This window comes from Poecilia reticulata, chromosome 19 (assembly GCF_904066995.2).
Source record: "Poecilia reticulata chromosome 19, P_reticulata-male-v2, whole genome shotgun sequence".
In the NCBI taxonomy this organism is placed as follows: Eukaryota; Metazoa; Chordata; class Actinopteri; order Cyprinodontiformes; family Poeciliidae; genus Poecilia; species Poecilia reticulata.
Genome location: NC_088848.1, coordinates 11,817,835 through 11,841,320, shown reverse-complemented (window position 1 = coordinate 11,841,320; position 23,486 = coordinate 11,817,835). Strand labels below are relative to the sequence as shown.

At 37.9% G+C, this 23,486-nt stretch overlaps 1 protein-coding gene across 9 annotated transcripts in view; it reads left to right on the top strand.

Annotated features, from left to right (window-relative positions):
* The first annotated feature begins 4,396 nt into the window (after positions 1 to 4,396).
* Positions 4,397 to 23,486, top strand: part of LOC103481608 (SRC kinase signaling inhibitor 1) — a 100,532-nt gene continuing 81,442 nt past the window's right edge. Inside the window, exons 1-2 of one of the 9 annotated variants that reach the window (XM_081600962.1) lie at positions 19,241 to 19,330; positions 23,267 to 23,423. Coding sequence is in view for 7 of the 9 variants with exons in the window: in XM_081600959.1 (XP_081457085.1) it covers positions 4,751 to 4,832 (82 nt within the window). In the remaining 2 variants the exon portion in view is untranslated. Of the gene's footprint in view, positions 5,009 to 19,240; positions 19,331 to 23,266; positions 23,424 to 23,486 lie in introns of those variants that run through there. The other 8 variants (XM_081600959.1, XM_081600957.1, XM_081600960.1 and 5 more) reach the window with 8 other exon arrangements.

Here is a 23,486-nt window from a genome sequence, read left to right as displayed (position 1 = left end):
GACTCAGTAAGTGCAGATCCCTGTCAGACAAACGTTCGACCAGGTGCACAGATTTATTTCCACGATAGTTTGTGGCAGTTCTTTGTTGTCAAACATTTGCGGCTGCTAATGTTGTTTGGAAAATGAATTGGAACGTAGAAATTTTGTGTGTGGAAAAATCGGCGATTAAAAAAAACAGAGGTATGTTGTAAAATGACCACAGCAGCACCAAAATTATTTACACGTATGGAGCAGGTTTATTATGCTTCCAAAAGCATCTCAGTTGTTGGGCATTTTCAGAAGATTTGGGATGTGATGCTGATCCTAGTGTATTTCATAGAAACCCAGGCGTCTACAAGACCATGGACCTGTTTAAAACAAACCTTGTTGGATCAGGCCCGCATTATGATTAACTGCATAAATACACTTTTTTTTTTTCCCATTTCATAGGCATTTGCTTTGGATTGCTTTGTCAAACCTGTAGCCTCTCAATACTTTTAGTGTGTAAATGTGTAAACTTTTTTGAGTGTATCTCGACAACAAAATATTCCGTATGGGTCCTCTGGCTCGGCATGCGCTTGAACTGAATGAATGCAGTTAGATGTGCTTTGAGCCGGCACACATGTGGAATACTTAGGATGTGACTAAAGTGTTGACCTACATAATGCTCTCTGTCAGGTTTAAAAAAAGTAGATGCACAATTGCTTGAAAAGCAAAGGAGAAAATAGTGTTTGAAGACGAAATAATAAGGCTTGTTTCCCAGCCCAGTGTACAAGTACAGATTGTAATGGTTACATGTTCAGGTTTCTGATGGTTATCACAGTTTTGAAAAACAAGCCTCATTGAAATTGCATTTTATTACCATATAAAAACCTCCCAATTTTTATTTTATTTAATTTTTTTTGTTTGGCCCTCAAGGACCATCCCAGATGCCTCACTACAAGCAGTAGGCGGTTAAAAGGATGTGGGTGTTTTTAACCATCAAAGAGCACAAAGCCCTATGTTATTTTGGACTTCACAAAGCCACAAGAAAGATGTTTTCATTATTAATATATTTAATTTTTGTCTTCAAGAGGAACAAAATTATACAAATGGTCATTAGGCAGCGCTAGCCGTCTTGCAGCTACATGGACCTTCACCATGATCTGATTGATCTGTTTAACTTCGCTCCAACTTGCCAGATTTTTAGCTTTGTACCTGTATGTTGTGTAGTTATGAACAGCAACATTTCTGCAGAGTGACACTTCCTGCAGACGTATTAAGATAAATATTTAAACTTATATCTACATTAAGTTTAAGTGAACCAAATGCACATTTTCCTCCCTTAAACACTGGGTGCCTTGTGTCTTCAGGGAGACGCCATTTAATAAATGTTGGATGACAAAGATCTTTTGTTATGTACTATTTGAAAAAAAAAACATTAGAAATTTTCTTAATGCTGGGTGCATTACATCACATGTAATGTGCCTGCTGTACTTTAAATAATCTGGAACATATTGTTTTGGTTTGTCATGTTTTTATAAGTTCAAAGTTGGTTTTGTTTATGGAAATAATTTCACTAAGACACAAGGTCATTTTGGTTCTTAAACCAAAATGCATAAAACATACATTGTAGAAGAGCTTCTGTATGTGTTGAGACTCTGTAGTTGAAGTGAATAATGTTATTAAAGCTACTGTATTTATAAGAAATAAAAATAACGGTAAAGATAATAGTGACTTTTAAGGTGAAGGAAAACTAATTAATGCTACTGACTGCACTCTGGAGTGCAGTAAGCTTAGTATTTTGTTCAAAACTGCTAATGTTAAATTTGTACACAGTAATCATTGTACTAAATTTTCATATTGCTACATTAACAGGCTAAAGTCATAACAAATGCCACTGCCATTTATAGCAGCAGGCATTTGAATAAAAACACCAGTTTCACACTGGTGATGTGACTCTTGCTTCCAGAAAGTTGCCCCTCATCAGCAACTAAACCAGTTTTATATTAAGTAGCTACAAGATACAATTGTAGATTATTTATTCAACGTTTCTGTTGTATAATTGCCTGATAAGTTTGGAACTTTGCCTCATCAGGGAAACAGAGTTGCTTAGTTTTAAAATTTGACATGCGAATTAAGAGTATGAATCTTGAGAAAATATATATTTTTTTAAATCTACATTTCATTAAATCTCTAAAAAAAATCAAGCAGAGAAATGTAAAATGAAAAGGAGAGAAAAACTTTACTTTTTTCCAACATAGTCTATATGTTTGGTTTATTTACCATATAAATATCTGCGACTACATTGCCGGAAATGGGTGACCTCATTCATTTATTTATATCTTCCATTCAGACTATTTTTTTTCTTCTTAAAAATGGATGTTATTTTGGTTGGCACCTGGTTGTTGCTGCACAGAACCCTACAGTTATCTTCATTAGCCCAGCTGCTGTCCACTGCCAATGTCCTCTCAGGTGACATGCAGCAGTTTACAAGGACATAGTCCTTTTGAAGTTCTTTGCACCTGTCTCTTCATCTGTTGCAGACTGTTGCTGGTGTTGTGCATGTGAGCTATGCGAGGTTAGAGTAAGTGCACATCAGCATCATCCTGATTCATTATTCACCTCCTCTGGCCAGATGGAGCAAGAGAGCAGCTGCTCCTCCTGACAGCAGTCAACACTGTGTCCATGAATGTGTAATTATCTCATCATCTGGCCGTCTTTTCTGTTTGCGCTCTGTATTTATTCCCTCTTTGCATTTCTTCTGTTCATCTGCTTTGCCTCATTCACTGAGACTTTTTCCCCTTCTTTTTTCACACTTAACTGTAAATATTCTGAAGTTTTATTGAAGGATACAAACAAAAATTGTTAAAAAGTTAAACAGACAGACTTTCTAAACGCATGTGGTGTTTTTCCCAATTTGAAACCTCCAATTATGTTTTTCTTACTTCTCCCTCTTTAGGATGCAATTTATGTCTTGCAGAGTTGGGAGTTGAAGTGCTTATTATCTCAGCACCTATAGAAGGATGAACAGAATAGTGCCTCAGACTGAACTTTTTAATGTGATTTTAGGGCAGAAAAAATAAGACTAGCTAAATGTTTTACTAATATATTCTTCTATTACCTTTAGTCTGCAATGTAGAGACAGTTGGCAGATTAAAGGCAAACTTTACAGAGGATATTTTTTCACAACAGAAATATCCACCCTCTCAAGTCCCAGTCAGTGCCATCTTTAATTTATTGCTTTATTTTATTTACCAGTAAGTCAGTTCAGGTCACCAAGCATCGTTCTGTCCACTTCACTTGCCTGTCAAAGTGCAGCATTGTGCTCATGTCTTATTTTTTTATTTATTTATTTTTTCGGTTTTGTTGCCCAACCATTTTCTTTCTTTTTGTCCTTGCTTTGTTTGGACGTTGGCATCTGTGTTTGTAGAGTTTAGAGAGCAAAATAGCTGGAAGTAATTAAATATTCATGGCTTTTTATTTGAAAATGTTTTTTTCATCGGGATTTCTGTGTAGTCTGGAAAATTTTGGAATTTGATTTAAGCCTTTTCCAGGTTGGGAGAAGTTTTTCTCTAGTTTATGCCAAAAAATGCATTTAATTCCCATTTATTTGTTGTTGTTCTGTTCGTCCATCCATTTACTTTGATCTGTTAATTCCTCTGTTATCCCTTCTTTAGTCCACCTATCCATTTGTTCAGTTTATCTTCCATTTATCCATTAATACTTTTTCCATTTATTCTTTAGTTCATCCTTCTATCAAGTCATATTTAAAAAAAAATTGGGTGTTCCAGTGAGGCTTGTTTGATTGAAAGTACCTTTTAAAAATGATCTTTAAGCAGGTAATTGACATACTTTTCACTAAACCCACATTTTACTGAAATAAATTCACCTTTTAATCATTTATTTAGTTGATTATGACTAATCATCTGTCCTGTTGTTCCTTTTTACGTCCGCCCATCTTTCGAGCAGATACAAATCTTTTTTCTATCTGTCCATTTTACCTTTTTAAGTTCTCTGGATATTATTTTGTAGGAACCTTGTATTTTTTATTTATTTTTTAACAAGAATCTTGTAGATGGGTCAGAATTCTTTTCTAAAATAAACTGTGACCGAATGATTCCTTACCTCTGCCCCTGTAGATCTCATTACCAGGTGTCATGGTGTGGACGACATACAGCTCCTCTGACCCTGAACAGTCATCGTGACAAGCCCTCTGTGTGTCATTAATTCATGGCCTTCAACTCTGGATTAAATTACAGTCGGCGCTAGGGCAGAAATTACTTTCAACAGTTTCTTTTTGAAGCAGGCAGACGCGCACCCTATTGGAGATTAGCTTAGTCTGCAGTGTTTCATCACACGTGCACAGTCAGCACCATTAAAGGTACCATGGAATTAGTAATTTATTACCGTCATTAGATTCGCATTTGTACGCAAGAAACATCTGCATCTTTTTTTTTTTCCCCGTGTGGACTTCCTTTTATAATTAAATAAATCGCAAAAAAGGCAACAAGTCCAAATAACGATGCCCCGAATACATGCTGCAGTGTGTTTTCCTAACAAAACCTTTGAGAACAAGAGTTAAATCCAATCTGTGTAATGACAAGATCAAAGGCAGCAGGGAGGAGGCGCAGGCCCTTTAAGAGAATCGGAACGGGGAGGGCTGTGCATTCATAAAAGATGAGTTTATTCAGTGGCCATGGTAAGACATGGTTAAAAGCGCCTCTGCACTCCAGCGTGCTCTCATCCCCATCACAGACGGAGCATCCCCGTCCTGCCGAGCGCTTCACACATGCTGACAAAGCTGCGCCAGAAGCTGGGATATGGATGCTCTCAGAGGAAAGGGATAAGCCTGGACCAAGAGAAGAAACAGAGTAAGAAGGAACAACAGTAGAGGAGTGCATGGACAGGATATTAGGCGTTGTAAGGAAAAAAGAAGATAAACTGGCGGTGCGGTAAAGGACAGTAAACTGTTTTATCAAGGCGGAGAATGGGCAATTCCTCCTTCCCAGGCATGTCCCCTCTCTCTCCGTCCATTCTGTAGTTGCAGGTATTTCTAACTTGAGTGCCTTTCTTTGACGTGCTGGGAAACTACCTCTGTTAACCACTGTTCCTCCTATTTAGCACGCCGTTGTCTATGCTTGCCAGACACCTTTGCATGTATTCTGAGGGTTAATTCAATGTGACTTTGCTGAGTGAAAGTATCTTTGTAGTAGAATCATCTGCAGCAGGGCACTCTGCAGTGCATGAATTTAAAAATTAGGGCAGAATCTTATAGCAAGTTCTTTTTCTTCCTCCACTGCTTTGGATGAGGATGAAGCTGAGTTACTCCACTCTAATCAGTTTTAAAGTACTGCAGTCTACCTGAAATGCTGGCAAAGTGTCTATAAAATGCGTTTCAGAGCGGATATCATCAGGACTGAGTATGTGAGGACGGGGGTGTGAGTGGTGGTGTGGGTTGTGTCTGGAGAGCCTGTTTACTGCCTGTGTGGATGGGAGACTGTTGATGTTCTGGCTCTCTGAGTCGACATCTGGGCTAGTGTGAAAGGGAGCTATTGATGGATTTTTCTAAAGGCTGCTGTTGGTTAGACAGGAAGAGATGGAAAATGCTGCAGCTAGAGATGGCTGAGTATTACTGCTGCGGTTTAGAAATACAGAGGCACACTTTTGTAGGCAGTCGGAAAAAATGCAAACACGGAAAGAAAATATATTTCCTCAAAAATGGTTTTATTAGATTTAGTGTATTCTTGTATTTTATGTGCAAAATTCAAATGCATGCATGCATGAACTGCTGTTTGGTCTTTTCTCAGATTTTACTGCACAGCCACAGCAATAAATTAATGCTTCATGTTAAGGTTTTCAGATTTTGTTTAGGCACGACTCTCTTAATGCCCCACCACAGAATGGAAGAAGTGTATCACCTTGGTCCTTTTCTTTTTGAACTGTTCTGATGTGAATGTGCTGGTGTGTTTGTGATGATTTTTTTCCCCTTCGATGACCCAGTTTCAAGCTTCAGCTGTTTAATAGCCACACATTTCACTTCAGATTACTTTTAATGGATAAAATGTGAGCAAATATTCATCAATATTTAGGCCTGAAAGTGACTAAAATTCAAAATTCCTTGCAGCCTTTTTCCAGTGATGTATTACATCACTGTGACTGCATGTTAGTGTTCATGTAGATACTGTCATTTTTATTTATTTATTTATTTATTTATTTATTTATTTTTATTGCTGAATAGCTCAAATTATTCTTTAATCATATTCAAATATATAGATATTCATTAACAAGCCCATGGAACTAACAGTGAAAAAATTTTCAAAGTCATATGCAGCAAAAGGCTTAATCAGTTTTTAGAGTTTGCAAACATCAGTTAAAAATGATTGTCACTATAAATCATTATTCTTGCATAGCTTGTACTGTAAATAAATTTTTTTGCAATATTAATTGCAAAAAACACCTTTTACATGGGTGCCAATAAACGTGGCGCTCACTTGTACATTGGGTGTAATTGAAAACTATCTTCAGATGGAAGGAGAAGAAGCCTTCCCTGTAGGTTGAGGTATTATCAGTCGTGTGGTTTAATCTCCCAGAAAAACGATCCTTATCTTAGCGATTTAAATTTAATTATAATGCATGAGCAGTCGAGCTGGTGCTGCCGCTGATTTTAGGGCTGGCTGAGGCTAAAATGGAGGCCAAACACTATCTTTAATCAGCGCTGATTTACATGATACCCTCCACCCCTTCCCTGCTCGCTGCACAAATCTGTCAGAAGATGAAGGGTCTTATCTCTCAGAAGTATTGGTGGATATGGTGTTTAAAAATGCATTTGTTGTAAAATTCAGCATTGTCGATATCAGAGCCGTCACATTTTACATTCTCTTTCGCTCAGAAATCGCTGAGAGGATTAAATATGAAGCTTGTGGTTTAAACAGCCACTTCTCTTGAACATTTCAAACTTATCTCTTTCTGCCTCATGAGTGCATGAGTCATGTCAGCTCCTTGACACGGCGGCACCCTCCTTACCTTCCCTGGAGGGTGTGTGTGAGGGGCGGACGAGCAGGAGGTGGCGGTTAACAAAGCTTTCACAAATCTCCAGTGACTGAGGAGCAGAAGCAAAGGAAGAGTGACTTGTTAGAGGATCTGTCAAGAGAGCCGAGGAGCAGTGGTTTTCCCATGTCAGCCTGATCAAACATCTGGAAGGAAAGATGAAAGATGAATGGCAGACCGAGGAAACTGCTGAGTAAATGATGCCGAGTTTATGGGACTGATTGATGCAGTCGCCACTGGCTGGGGAGAACTGATTCTGGAATATCTTTTTTTTTTAATTTAATGTCTGAGTTCTCAATGTTGCATCTTTTCCTTTTATCTTAGGCATGCCTATTCTAAGCCTTTGGTGCCAAGGAGAGACGTTTTGTTTTTGGATTCAGAAGATATCATTAGTCTACTAAATTGTGGAAGCAAAAACTTGGAGAAAAGCGGCTTCCCTACGAAAAATGCAGCGTCTTCCAATCTCATAAATCTTTTGTACTTTCTTAATGCTTTTCATCTTGTATGAGGAAATATATGCAGTGGTGAGAAGAAAGCAAACTCTTTCTGTAATGATTCAGCTTAAGTAGTAGCTGATCCTGTTTTATTTTTTAATGGACGCTATTGAATATTGCTGACCAGTGATCTGCCAATGTGTGCCTTTTGGCAGGATTCTGACACTCACTGAAAACTCCTGCATTAACAATGGTTATTTGCATAAAAGGAAACTTTTTGTTAATATGCATGAATAAAAACATGCACGGTAATTATGCTTGACTAATCATGCTGGACTGATGCAAACCAGGTCAGATGCATTCGAATGTTTTTTTGTCTGAAATGTGATTTATTGTCATTAGTGTGGTTTATCGTGAGGAATGAGTAGATAATAGAAATCATAAATGAAGTACAGCAAATTAATAATAATAAAGATGCATCTGCATAATTTAGCACACATTAGGTCCTTATTGGGCTTCCCTTTTTTGAACTCTGTGCTTTTTTTTTTTTTTGCCAAAAGCTATTTAGGGAGAGAGTCATTCAGCCTTGAACTCCTTTACAATAGTGTCAGCAGGATTTCTGAAAGGATTTTCTTGCAATTTAATGGCTTCAATAGTTTTAAAAACTGCTTTGGTGAATGTAAAGTGGTATGAAAGTGTTTGCACACTTCCTATATATTTTTTTCTGAAAAAGCAAAAAAATATATATAAGAAGTAAAGAAGGGGGGCGGGACGCTTCTTCACAACCCTGTATAAAAAATAAAAATTGGTAACATCTAGTTAACTGAACTGTGGCTTTAAATTGAGGCATTCATGTATCTTAGGATGTTTTATTAAAGGGAATTGAACTAAGAACAATGAAAGAATCCTATGGTGTGGAAGATGTATTGAGGGTTTATGGTTAACAGGGATGTGAGTTGAAAGCATTGATTTGTCATTCTGTTAGCCATCATTTGTGGGCATCAAAAGTCTCGCACAATACTAAGATCATTGTCGAATACCAAGATATTTGTGGTAACTGACCAATGTTTTCCTAATACTACTGGGTGAATAAAAATTAGCATTTGTTTCTGGCACATTGTCTTAAGATTGTTTTTTTCTTTTAAATCAGAAGTCACAACAACTTCCAAATTGCTTTGTATGAGGACTGTATGTTTTGTGTCTGTATGCTGCACGCATCAGTAGAGTTTAGTAGTTGCACTGGTTGACTGTCTGCTTTTTTTGTAACAATGTATTTCAAAGTGCTCTAAAGTGTAGCCGTACTCCAATCCAGGTGAATAAAATATCTTTAGATGCTCTGTAAGGGTTAAGTATAAAGTGCTGCTGCTCCACTGCCATGTGTGAGCAGCCGACTGTAGGACCTCTTTAAAAAAAGACTCCTGAATGCACTACAGGGTTATGTTTGCATTCAGGAGTCTAGGTTATGTTTGTTTTCCCTTGTTTACCATTAAGATGCAGGCTTGACGTGGCATTTCACCTGCTTATGTTAATGTGCAAAAGCTCCAATCCATTTGACTTAATCATGCTTAATTGCGTAGATAATGTTAATAACCAGACAGAGACATTCACAATGCATATATATTTCTTTATTGCTGATCTCTTCTGCTCAGTGCTGGGTGTTCATGCTACTGGGCAATTGCACAGAATAGCACTGCAGTTGTGCTGAGTGAAATGAGCATATCTGACCTGCAAAAGAAAATTATCCATACAGCATTTCACCTCTTCACAACACAACACTGAAGTATAATGTGTTTATAGAAGATCTGATCCAAAATTATCCAGTGGTGTTGGGAATTTGAAAGGATCACAGAACCAATAGTTGTCTAGAAATGGATGGGAATCATGATCTAATTATTTGAAGAAAAAAAAAAGTCACAACCCAAGACTAGTAGATATCGGATGAATGAGAGAGAAATAATCCATTTTGGTCCACCATGAAAAAAAAAGACGACTGTGTCAACTATGTTATTTCACTTAGCCTTTTCAAAATTAAAATCTTGGTCCCAATCATGCTGTAATGAGGTTTTTGCTGCAGCCTGGAAATCCTGTTGACTTCGTGTTGAGAAAAATCTGTTTCTTTTCTTTGTCTGAGTCGCACTTAAAAGGTTTCTTTGAAGCAGATCTGAAGTTCCCTGTTGTGAATATTGTTTTGAAGATTCCCAGCACGTTGTCTCCCCGAGCCAATCAACGTTTCAGGCTGCAGCGTTCAGATTTCCACATTTCAGTTGGCTGTGGGTAAGTCTGGGAGCAGGAGGTTTCTTTTCGTACAGGCGCTCGGCAATTCGCCGTCATTTTCATCATTCTTTTGTAGTCCTGTGAAAGAAGTTTCTGGGACATTTATAAACATGTTTTTCTCCACCACAGAAGGCAAAAACCTTTCATAGGCTTTGTTGCAGCCATCAGTCTGTGAAGGGAGGTGTTGGGAATTGTCTCGGGAATGTGCATTTTGAAGTGTGCGAGGTTACTTCAAGGTCTTTCTACTGTTGCCGCATATCGAGGTACTTTCACTGTTCTGAGATGTTTAACTTCACATTTTATTTAGAGTGGATGATTGTTTTTCTTTTGGTTTCTTATTTTTTTACATTTTAAGATATTTTTTACTCCAATAGAGGGCAACCTTCAGATGGCATTAATGTCACCAAGCCTCAGGAAGCAGAAAATATTCTGCCCTGACATACTTCTGCAGGTAAAGACTTTGTGTAAATAAACACCTTCAGTGTGTATTTTACATTTGTGGAAACCACAAACTCTCTTCCTGAAAGCCAAATCCTATTTGCTAAATCACCAGGATTGTAATTCAAGGATTAGGGCTCCTGTTTTTAAACCAGTTACCTCCAAATAGACTGGAAGTGTGACAGAGTCTCTCTACTGCTACAGTGGCTTGCAAAAGTGATTATACTTGTTGACCTTTTCTGTTTACGTTTATATTCAAACACGTATTTATGGGATGAAACGGTATTATGAAGCAATTTTGGGTTTTGTTAGTGGTGGCTCTTTCTTGTATGTGAAAGAAGTATCTTGAAGCTTCAGGTCTATTCCAAGAAATCGGATTATGTGATATAAAAAAAAAAATTGCTTTTGTTCCCCTGGAAACTGTAATGGTAACAGAGACTACATACTGGAAGGTGATCTGAGCAGACATTGAAATATTGACTCAAATAAATCATCCTGTGCCATTCTTTACACCCAGATTGTCTTCTTAATTGCAGATTTTCTCATTATGCTTTATCATCTGGTCTGTTGGCCTGAAACACATTGTGGTTTTAGTTAATTATGTACAACTTGCTGCCTTTGTAAACTAAATTTGTTTGTGCAAAAGATGAGGAAGATTTGGGATATGCAAACATTGTGATGAATGTTGGGATGACAGTGTAACTTAATCTTAACTAAAGATCATTGTGGTCTTATTGGTTTTGGGTTTGTTGAAAACATGGGCTCCTGTTAGTAGCTAAATCATTCTATTTATCTTCGTCCCAACAACATAGTTTTAAGAAAAAAGTTGTATGTGGAAATATCTTCTGTTTTTAATCAAGTTTTAGTTTACATTTAAGTTTTATAATCCCATCCTAAAGCAATTTCTGATAAAATAAACATCACAAAGTCTATAACCAACTTTCAGTGCAGATGTCATTATGGAGGAAAACCACTTTTTTAAGGAAAATATAAACTCATTAGATTCATAAAATTATCATTATCTAAAATAGTCTTTTCAGACTGTGGACACAAAACCAGAGCTTGATTTTTAAAACCTGGCAGCAAATTGTGGCTGACATAAAGTTATAGATGAAGCACCAATCAGGAGTTAAGTTTTAATCAAAAACTTTGATATGCATCAGTTAAAAATGCCTTGATCTTGACCTCAATCCAATGTCGGGGATTGGATCAGGAAATCCCTCGTCTCTACATTTATTTGCATCTTGAATTCCACGAATCTTTTTGACAAGATTTTCTACTAATCTTTTGAAAATCAGGCTTCTGTGATTAAAATCTTCAGGACCGACCCAAAAATTCTCTTGAGGTTTTAAGGTCAGGGCAAATGTGTGATTCTTCCTGAAGCAATCTTTGACAGTTTGAGCCAAATGAATCCTGGCGTCGACATTTAATGTTTGATCATTGCTCAAAAGCCTCACATGAATTAAAGAAGAAGCCACTCGCTACCTTGGTTCAGATGAAATGGGTTGCTGCCATCTAAGACATGTTGATCACAGCTGAACATTTTTGTTTATTTAATGCTCTTCCCCAAATGCTTTCAAAGAAGTGTTGAATTTAAACTGAAATACAGATTGTTTTTCGCAGAGTATAGTTAAGATGTATAATTACAGTAATTTGCCGTCTTGAAACGATGAAAATATCTTCAGAAATTTGACATTAAATCATAGGCAATAATCTTCAACCCATACTGACATCTTCAAAAATGAAATAAACAAAACCACACCATATGAAGCAAGCAACACTTGAGAATGTTTCCTGCTGCATTGCATCACCTGTTTTTCCAGCACTGTGCAGTGGTTGAGTCCTTGATGACCAGCAGTATTGGATCTGTAAAGTTCCGTCTTGCTTCATAGTTTGGGATCTCCCATTTCATTTTTTTTCTTAACCAGATCTTCTTTTCACCAAGTGACAGGTATATACTGTAGGTGGATGAGCGCAGCACGCATGCTGTAATGGCTTAGATCTATGCCTGATCACGTGGCATAAGCTTTCACTGTGATCCTTAAAAAGAAAACGAACTGCTCCACAACACTATCGATTAAATTGACAGTAAACAGCATGCGACAAGTTGCTCCTCTGGTGATTAGAGGGAAGGAACAAATGACAGGGCTCAGATGAAGGGTCCGTTCTTTGGAGTAGCAGAGTGTCTGAAAAGAAGAAGTGATGTGGAAATTATGGAAATGAGAAATGAATGTATTACAGGGGATGGGTTTCACTTAGGCTTATTGCAACGCTGTTGTTGGAGGAAGTGCAACAATTTGGATGGGTCAGTTTATATTGACTTTGACAGCGAGTATCTTTGTATAAGTCCCTTTTTCTAGTGTGAATTATATCAAGATATTTTTTTGACAACCCTATTTAAAACTCTGGGGAAATTGACAAGGTGTGGACACATTTATTCAGGACAAGTGAACTTCTAAATTTGATATTAATAAATTTCTAACAAATTGTCTCGTGGTATTTAGCAAATATAAAATAACTGATAAATCTGAGTCACTTAAAACAACTTTAAATTACGAAAAAAAAACATTTTATTTGGTTTTATGTAAACTTCTGGTTTCAACTGTAAGTACTAACAAGTTTCACTAACATTTCTCTTCAACTTAGATATTGCTTATGAATTAAGATGTAATTAGCTGTAGTCCTTCAGAAAGCTCTTTTCCCAAAGGTTCAAAAGTAAAACGACAAGAAAAGTTGATCAATCATGCTTTCTGCTTCTTTGTTCATATTTTTATGTTCTGTCTTGTTTCCCAAAGCCTATAGCTAAGTTCACTAAAGTGAACGTAGTTAAAAACATTCACTTTTCTATCTGCATGGAGTAAATCAATAAAGATAATCCATGATTAATAAGTTCCCTCAAGGGAACACGATGCCAGGTTTCACAGTTTCATATTTCCTTTGTCATAATGTCATGAAGTGAAATACATTGCAAATTGTATTTTAAGAAATATCAAGTATGTTAAAATAAGGAAAATGTAGAATGTGATGTTGCAGATCACTGGTGCTGTTTTAGATGCCCGACTTCATTCTTTCAGGTTTCAAACCTTTTTCATGCTGTTAAATGTTACTCCTTCAGGTAAAGAACAAAGTTTCTCAGTTACCTTAAAATCCTCAGAACCTGTTTCATTATCAGTTTTCTTTTTCTTCAGTTTTTAATGTCAAGTGTGAGTGTTTTTAAACGTAGTTTCTTTTCGGTGAACGATGAAACGTTGTAAACACCAATTCTTGCTGTAAATGTTTCATTTATGAGATGACTTATGCCAAAGTGAAGTAAGATGAGTGTTGCAGCCTCAGCTGCATGTCATGAATAATGATCTTCACTTTGACTTTTTCAGCACTTGGATTGACCGTTTTATTTAAAAAAAAAATGTAAATCTTTAACTTTGCATAAGCAGAAAGTCCTTCAACTCTGCTAAGGAGCATGACCATTATAACTTATAAAGGGATTAGAATGGTTAGCATACTCCTTTTTTAAAGTGGATATGGTCTCCTACTCCTTTAGGTGCTTGTGCAAACCGAAAATACAAAAGGTGATCCTGCTCTGCTTTATTTTCTGAAAGCAGATTCAAGGGTAATTTACATCTATGCAGACAGTTGCATTGCATAAAAAAAACAAAACCACCTGCAGGATCTCTATATCTCGCATTTCTGAGTCTAAGATCAATTACCCCAGTTTAACCATTTAATATTCTACATTACAGAACAAATTTCAGCCCCATAAAAATGATCTGAAGCTACATGATTGTGATGTTGCTGATGTAATTAACACATTTCCCTACATTTATTTGTTTTAATTTACATGATCGTGATTCCCCTCCACTCCCCATCGATAGAAATAATAAGTTTACTGACAGGCACACAATAGACAATTTCTTATTTTCAGGTTGGGCTAAATTAACTTTGTCTTGACGTTATCGAGAACAAATTCACTTTACAAAACATTTGTTACTTCAAAACTAACTACAATTAACTATTGAGGGGGAAAAAGCTAGACTTGTTCCCAGCTTGACAAATATTCTTACTTAAAAGATACAAATAACTGCTCTGTTAGTTTATACTGGTTGAGTGTAAATGTCAGAAGTCAGCAGTTTTTCCCCCTGACCGATTTGTCTCTGGGGTTACAGCAGTTTGAGAAGTGGAAGAAAGTAATTGTGCATTTTATTGTTCTGTTGTTTTTGTTCAGTTCAGAAGTTTAATTCACTGTCTGGGATTTCTTTTTATGAAGTTAGATGCCTTTCCTCTTGGTAATTCTAGCACAAGTTGCATTAAAAAGGTGAGGATCTGTTGTACTTTGTGGTAAGTAACATTATCCTAAACAGTAATGCTTGTGGTTCATATTTAATTATTGAAGTTATCTTGAAATGGTGAAGTAGCCATTTTCTACAGTTACATCTGCAAATTGGGGAATTTCATGCTGGTTTTATTTCAGCTACATGCCTCAAGGTTTGATTTTGTTGTTTTTTTTACTAACAAGTTAATCTTTATCTTACTCTGAGCTTTTTTTTTTGTCCAGCTGTGTAGCACAAACAGGAAGTTGCTCAGCTTACTTCCTGTAAGATATTAAGTGATTAGTTTTACTGATCAGCAGATTCCTTAAGTAAACTGGACGTCGACTTTCCTTGCAGTTGCTTACAAATATAGAAAATGCTGAAGGTGATTGTTCTGTTTTGTGCTCAAAGCAGTTTGTGATATTTTTAGCTGTGCTATCAGTTTTGGCAAAGAGGCAGAATGTCCTACCGCGGTCCAAATGCAGTATGAATTCAGTACAATTTAAAATGTTAACAATGTTAACATGTTTTATGTCCAATTCACTATACACAAAAAACAAACTTATTTTAGATCTGATTATCTGCAATGTAACTAAAAAAAATACTAAACCAAAATAATTCAGTCATATAGTCCAATATTCTGGATTCCCTAAAGTCTGATTCCCTCTTAAATATAATTTAGTACAGTCAACTCAAACCTTAAGCTTGCATATAAGTAGATACAGCCAATCTATACACCCCTGTCAAGAAGCCAGGTTTATATGTTAAAAATATAAGACACTAGATAAATCACATAAGAACTTTTTCCAGCTTTAATGTATCCTGCAACCTCTCAAGTCAGCATTTTCAGTTGGATTCAGGACTAGGTTTTTATTTTGTTACATTTCGTGGTAAGCAATCTTGCAATTAATACCCCTGTTCACTGTTGTATGGATAGGAATATTAAGACTTGTGCTCGTCTACCTACAAGAATTCAGTAGGAACCTGGTTGTAGATGTATACGTATATATTTTTAAAGATTTTCTTATTTCCCTTTTGAATATTTTAAGCACTGCTGAAATAAATGCTATAGGACAGGAGGGAGGCACAGGAGTGGCGCAGTAGCATGGATAATCCTCGGAAATGTTATTCAGCCTTAAACACACTGGAGAGTCATGTTGTGAACATTCTTCCAATTTGATTATGGAACGGCAAGATACAAGATGAGACCCTGAATGTAATTTATTATAGAAATAAATTATGTTGCCATCTTTCATTGATTTTTATTTTTGCATCTCTGGTTTGTCAGTCTGGTTGCAGCTTGTTTTAGCCTTTTACACAAAAGTCCTGTAAAGGAGAAGTGCAGCCTGGCGTGTTGGTGTGTGTAATGGCTAAATGCATCCATGGTCCATTACCTCACTGCTGTACGTACTGGATCTTAGTGGCAACAGAACTCTACCGATTCACCTGAAAAGCATTTTTAGAGTCCCTCACCAAGGCAGTAAAGTGACTGTGGAGTGCAGTAAAATGGCTTATAGCTGCAGGCTTTTAGTGACACCAAGGTTTCCTTACTTTAGAATAAGGTTATAGCACGAAAGGAAAGGATTGAAGGAAAACTTAAGCTACTTTCTGATTAATTGAGCTAATCATCTGATCATTTTTTTCAGGAGATCAGTTGATCCTTAACTACAGGAATGAAGTAGACACCAACGTCACTGCTAAAGTAATGGATTTGAAACACTGAATTCCACACCCTCGATCCTAACAGACATGCACTATAAAAGACAGGAGCACATAAAATGACAAATGCAGTAAATAGAACTCGGTTGCATTTGGTGTGCACTGATGCATATGAACTATGATACACCATGTTTTGGACAAAGCCAACTTAATTCCATATTTTGGAAGAATTTTGGAAACTTCTGGGGAGCAACAAAGGATGCATTTCTAATTTCAGTTGATATGCTTCATTCAGACCAGTCTGTCTACTTGTATGTTCATTTCTATTAATAAATTCCCATCATAGGGAGACACTTGACTCAAATATATTGATACCTGCAGCGGTTCATTTCTATAGTGGCCTCATGTTATCAGGCAGCTGATAAATTAGTTGTATAACACTGTTCGATGCTTTGAAATGAATCCTATTGGATCAGAATGTTGTCACGACGCTGAAAGACGGGGAAGAAGAAATGTCTGCAAACACAGAGTGTTGGGAAAACATGCCTATAATCCGCTGCCATGAAATCTGCAAACAGTCAAATCTTAGGATTTGTCAGACTACAAACCACACACATACTGTGCCTTCATATGGTGTTGGATGTCATTTCTTTGTGCAGCTCCCACTTTTCTCTGCAGCCTTTAAACAAGGATTTCATAAGGGTGACATGTCTTGCCTATCCTCCATATTTCTGCCACTCGAGCCCCCACCCTACCCGCCCTCAGCCTATCAGAGGCTTTCTGCAACAATATGGGCTTTTTTTCTTCCTCTTCCTTCCATCTCTGTCTACACAATCTGATTGTAGCTGCGTTGAAAGTAGCATTTTCTTCCTATCACAACATCACTTGTTCTTATTTCCTTCTACCCTCCCACCCCTCTTTTTTTTTCCTGCTCTGTCCACTAAGCAGAAAATGGGTCCAGGCGCCGTTTCAGGCTGTTTATTTATATATATATATATATATTCTGCTATCTATCTTTATAATTGACCAGTGAGGGGAAATGTGACTGTGATCAGTGTGATGCTAATACATTCTGCCAATTTGACACACTCATAATCCAGCAAGCTTGAGTTTCCAGCCTACAGCCATCACAGGGAGGAGAGTGTGTGTTGTCGTTGGTGCATCGTAGCATCATGGATACACAGAGGAGTGGGAGGGTGGGGGAAACACTCGAGCTAAAATGGGACTCTGGAGTGTTTGAGTGGGAGCAGAGAAAGAGGAAATTGGTCTTAACATGCACAGACACATGCTATAAAGTGAGAGACGTATGGATGGAGGGAGAACGTAACCAAACAGCAGTTGTTCTGTGTGCTGCTGTTTGCTCTGGTTGTGAGAGTAAAATACACCTGGAGGACGAGTAGCAAAGAGGATCGACTGATTTCTGGCAGGAAGGTGAATTTGCTGATGACAAAAATTCCAGGATATAGAAAGTATGACAGAGGGTCTGTATTTTATTTTAATTTTTTTTATGTGAACATTCAAACAAGTAATTACACCCTGACATATTACTACTTGTTGCTTTTTTTTGTTACCCCTATAGGAATTACGTCAACCTAAATTTGTCAAAAATAGCATCATTAGATACAAAATGCAGTTAAATGATTACTACTATTAATGAAAATTAGCTTTAAAACCAATGGGAGACTTAGGAAAAAAATAATGCTAGTAGTAACATCTGGCTGTTGAACAGCCGGATGATACTCATAAATGGTGTGTGGATCGTATGATGCAATAAGTGCTGCCCTTGCAGTGTTGTGAAATGCATATTTTTTGATGCGGTTAAAATAAACTTTTTATTGAGAAAAGTGAGTTTTTTAAATATTGGTTTTTCTATCAAGTATTTTTGCACTTTCAATTTGTGCAATTTTTATGCTTAATGAAAATGCAGCTGAAGATGAGTTGAAAGTATGGACTGTAAAAGTTGACATAATGGATAAAGAAGTTGATGTTATCAGGATGCATCTTTTAAGGCTATTTTAATGGGAGGTGAGCTCTGGGGCACAAATAAAACGTGCTAGAATACGTACATTTCGCTTTTGTTCTTGGAACTCCTTGAAATCCCTCAGAAGTAGTGTTTCACTTCAGGGAGAGATATCTGGGTTTTGCTCTGGGACTTGTTCCCATGCAACCTGATCTCTGATGAGCAGAAATTGATAAGTGGATGGACAGGAATGCATATCAAGCGACTATGTGACAAGTCATAAATGGTGTGTGGGATTTATTCCTCATCCATAAAACAAAAAAACCAAACTGTTTATTTCCAGTTCAGCTTAAAGAATTACTGCTTTTCTTCCACACACCCCACTATGCTGAGATTACCTTATGCTTTCTAATTTGCTTCCTAAATGAGATAAACTGCGGAGTCTATGTGACAATGTATAAAATGTCAGAAATGAGATTATTACATAAGGTTGGCAACTATAAGCAGTCCTTCTGTCTCTTAGCACATGCAGCACACAGCCTCCTCAGATACGCTGCCAGACGTTTCCAGATGGGATGAAGGATTGTCTGAGTCACTCTGAACATTTGCATAGCGCTTTGGAAAGCGTTGCCAGAAACGAGAGCACAAAACTTCAAATGTCGACGAAGTCGCTGCGCAAACAGGCATGACTAAAACATGGTGTCAGCACTGAAAACACAGGTTTCCTCACATCCTTAGTTAATATGAGGAAACTTGCAAAATGGTACAGGTTGTGTGATTACTCAGAGGAGTCACTGCGACACAAGTGCACACAATGGTTTCATTAGCGCCACAGTGGAAGAGGAGGGAAAACTGTGGTAGCTCTCGTTAAAGGGAGAACCGCTCTCTGCAGCTCTGGTTTCTATCTTCTGCAAGGTGGAGGTTTGGGGAGGCTAATTCTGCTTGGGGCACATGTGCAGAGTGGAGATACAGCGCGAGAGGGAAGTGGAGGGAGAGATAGAGCTGGTTCATTTTCAGCTCGTCCCCGTAGACTGTGGAACGGATTATACTCGCAGAGAGAGAGGGAGGGAGATGCATAGGCACTGTCTTAGCACACACTGAATACCCTGCCTCCAATCCTCTACACTGCACCGTGCACTCACTCCGCTCTCTTTCCTCCATCACATACTACTGTGCAGACACAAACACACCACTGCCATGTAGAATCTCGGCCAGAAGGGGACACCAACCTGCCCGGGACCAGGAGCCAGGTATGCCTCATCCATCTATTCATCGGTTCATACTTGCTTCTGTTCATTTCTGCTTAAAAAAAAATCACCAGGCACTTGGTGATTTCCTTTTTCTTTTCTTTTTTTTTGGGTCGTCGCTTTAGTGATCCAGCACTTCGCCCTCTGCAGAATATTCTTGTTGTCTGCATGCACCAAGATTATACTGCTTCTTTGCACAGCCCCCAGAGAACCCCCCCGCCCCCCCCAAAAAAAAAAGATAGGAGGGGAAGAGAAGAGCCAGAAAGTAGGAATTAAAGGAGGGGTTGGGGGTGAGAGGACAGGGAATGTAGCGTAAAAGCCATGCAGCAGCGGTCGTCATGTTGGGAAAAGAAAGTATGCAGCTGGCGGTCAGCTAAGTTAGGCCAACCTTCAAGTGGATAGGTGTGCTCCCTCTCTGATTTAACAGTATGTAGGGCACAGCTACCAGAGACCTTTCTGATCAAAACCCCACTTTTAAGAGGTACATTTATCTCCCCCAAACTCTTTACATATTCCCTCCTGAGAGCGTTATTAATAATCATACATTCTCAATGTTCCCAGGGGAACTGCTGCAGTTACTTGAAATGCAAATGGGCGAGCGAACTGATTATTCACTCTTGTGAAATTAATTTGTATTTGTTACAGAATCTGCTCGCAGGGGGGAAATCAGTGCGGCTCTGCTCTCTGCTGGTGACACGGGCTTTTAGTGGAATCTCACTGCTGATCTGAAAGTTTTTTTTTTTTTTTTTTGGAATTTGTCAAGTTTGTGCACAAAATCCAATGAGGGCAACTCTTGAGACTCCCCAGTTAGATTTGAGCTTTCAGAAGTGGATATCCCACTCTGTATTTTTTTTTTATTTTATTTTGGTGACTCAGAATAAGCAGCTTCACATTTCACTTTGATGCTGGTTTGATATTTGCACTCCAAAGACTGCAGGGGCCTTTTCTCTTTCTGGAACACATTGGAATAAAGTTGTCGCTGCCTGGAGAGAAAAAGCAAAGCGAGTGAGGTTTTAATCTGAGTCATTGCTGATGCTTTGCTTCTGATTTCTTTGATCTGTCGCTTACAAAAAGTCGGGGCCCTCTGATAGAGCGGCAAAATCCGGAGCTAATCCCACTGTTCTGTTGAAGCCTTGAACGCCTTTCTGTGCTGTGGTTTATTTAGACTTAAAATGACTGCAAGTCTGCTGATGCGTACTGTTTTGAAAATATATCTAATTTATAGATTTTTTTTTTATTTCCCCATCCTTTTCCCCATTCTGTATTACTTGCAGTGAACTAATTTACGATGTCGAGGATTGTTACAAATTCACATGCATAGACCCGTTTATGGTATACATACCATAAACGGGTCTACATTTTAAAAGCCTTTTTTTTTTTAAACTGCAAAAATTTAAGAGCCTGTCATGTGTTAGGTTATACTGGAGTATTTAATAACAGCCATATTGCTTTAAATATCATAATTAAGATTTATGGCAGCTATTGGAAATAAAATAGTTTGTCACATGTGGAATAATTAAATTGTAACAGTATTATGTCAAATAAGTGATTCACAGAAAGGTAAAAAAATACATATAGAATACTGTAGAGTTTGGCAAATTTACAACATAAGAGAAATGTTACCATGCAGTTATAAAACTGCATGGTATCAAACTGCATTGTTTAACTTGGCACACATCAATGTTTCAGAACATTATTAATAGAGAAAACCCCCTTTTATGATCCTGTGTGAACAAGTGAACATACTAACTGGTTGGGCCATTCTTGGCTGCATCAACTGCAATCGAGCGTTTGCAGTAACTTGCAACCAGTTCTTTACAGTATCATGGAGGAGTCTTGGTCCATTCATCTTTGCAGGATTGGTGTAATTCAGCCACACTGGATAGTTTTTGAACATGAACAACTTGTTTATGGTCGTGCCTCAGCATCTTGATAGCATTCAGCTAAGGCTTTTGACTTGACCACTCCAAAATCTTTTTGTTTTTCTTCAGCCATCCAGAGGTGGACTTGCTGGTTTGTTTTGGATCATTGCCCTTCTGCAGAACCCACATTTTTTTCAGCTTAAGGACAAGACCAAATGGCCAGACCTTCTCCTTCAGGATTTTTTGGTCAACAGCAGAATTCATGGTTGAAAAATTGAGATGGGCCTTAATGATCTTTTTGCTTAGCAGTGGTTTTCGTCTTGAAACGACCATGTATTGCGTCTGTTTTTGCCCGGTCTTTTTCTGGTGGCCTTTGGCCCTAACTGAGGCAATTGAGGTTTGAAAAGAACAAATGAGAAGAACATGCAAAAGTGGTGGCGGATATTTAGGAGATGTTGAAATAAAATGTAGATACACATTTTCTTTCTGCACTTCCTTCATGCTTATCTTGCTTATTGTTGCAGTCTGGTAAAGATGTCACCTGAGCTGGATGGTTCAGAACAGCAGATACACTGAAATAAAACCTGGGTGGTATTGTTGGTTTGTATCACAATGGAGGAAAGAGGAGTTCAGACTGTATGCTACAGAGATTACAGATGCACAGGTACAGATTCAGCTCGAATGCTCAGATGAAAAGTTAGTTTCCTGTTATGACCAATTGCTACAATTACAACGAATCAGTTCTTGAATCAGTTCTTGGCTGAAAAAGCCAAACTCTGTTTCCTGATGTTCAAAGAAAATTCTGCCTGAATGCAAAACGGCACCAGCTGTTGGAAGGAAAAACTTTCCTTTAAAAATGCATTTTTAGCCGTTGCTGGGAGCAACAGACGCAGCAGGAAGGGATTGACTGATGCACGGTTGGAAATAAGAAGAAAATGTATAGAACCCCTCCAACTTTCAGCTTACAGATAAAACTTACTGCATTAATATGATTACTTAAAAATGGTATATAATCTCCCTACTATGAGTTTAATATTTTACTGATGCTGTATAACTTCTCAACTGACATGAGCATACATAGCTTCTATCCAACTAAATGATCCTAGTGCAAACTTACTAAAAAAATACTAATGTCTGGTTTAATGTCAGTATAAGCACTCGCCACTTTTACTATGGTATGGCAAAAATATTTTTTGGGGACAGATTACCCAAAAGTGAGCAAGCTTTAGAAATTGAACATTGCTAACTTTGAATTTTTTTCCCTCAGTAACAACCTCCATAGCAGAATGTGGTCTTGTTAGCATAACTTGCCGGTTCTTAGCTATTTTAGTGATCAGAAACGTTTTTTTGTTTTTTTTTGTTTCTGTAGTCGAGATTTGAAAACTTTCCTCTTCTGGGGCCTCGAGTATAAAGCGTGTGTACGCACAAAAAATGTGCATCGCCATATGTTGCACACAACTCGGCACGTATGAAAATGAACGTAGCGTGAAAGTTTGCGTAAATATACGCTACCTTGTGCGGCAGCCACGCAAACTTTCTCTGTGGACAGTAACGAACTACAAAGAGTCAAAACTCGCCTAAACACACTGAAACTCGACTCCATTCAGTGTCATTTAGAAGCATCGAACATGATGTTCTTTTCGTGATTTTATCATTTTATTGTTTAAACGTAAGCGATGAAACTGAACAACATTTATTCTTAGACAACATAATACGCTTACAAAATAAAATAAAAATAAAGGATGTGAAAAGCTCACTCGAATATAAATGGTACATTTCCTAAGTTTTTGTCTCATAAAGATGTAGCTGTTTTCAATCTGAGCAGCTCAACAAACCTGCTACACTGAAGGAACCAGGGGCCCTCAAGAACCAAATGATGCCAGACCAACACATGGCATCACACTATCAGCATTTATGGGTCCACCTTAGTGATTTTATTTATCCAATTGGTTTAAACTATAGTGGGACATATGTGAAGAAAAAGGAAAAAGAGGCAAACTCCTGGAGTACAGCCAAGTCACCAGGGCACGGCCTCCTGTTAAACGTGTTGTGATTTTCTGTTTGCCTTCGTCCCCAGAGAGATGCTGACCTACACACGTGCCAGTATCATTTCTGGCTTGGAGCCCACAGAGCTGTCAGCCCCACATACCCAGGGCCAAGAGGAGACAGGGGACATGAACAGTACGGAGAACATCAGGGATAACGAGCAGAGACGGAAGTAGACTGCAGTCTCTGTGAGTCTGCTTCTATTAGTGAGGCTGGAAGGAGATGTAGAGGCACTGAACTGAATCTTTCTC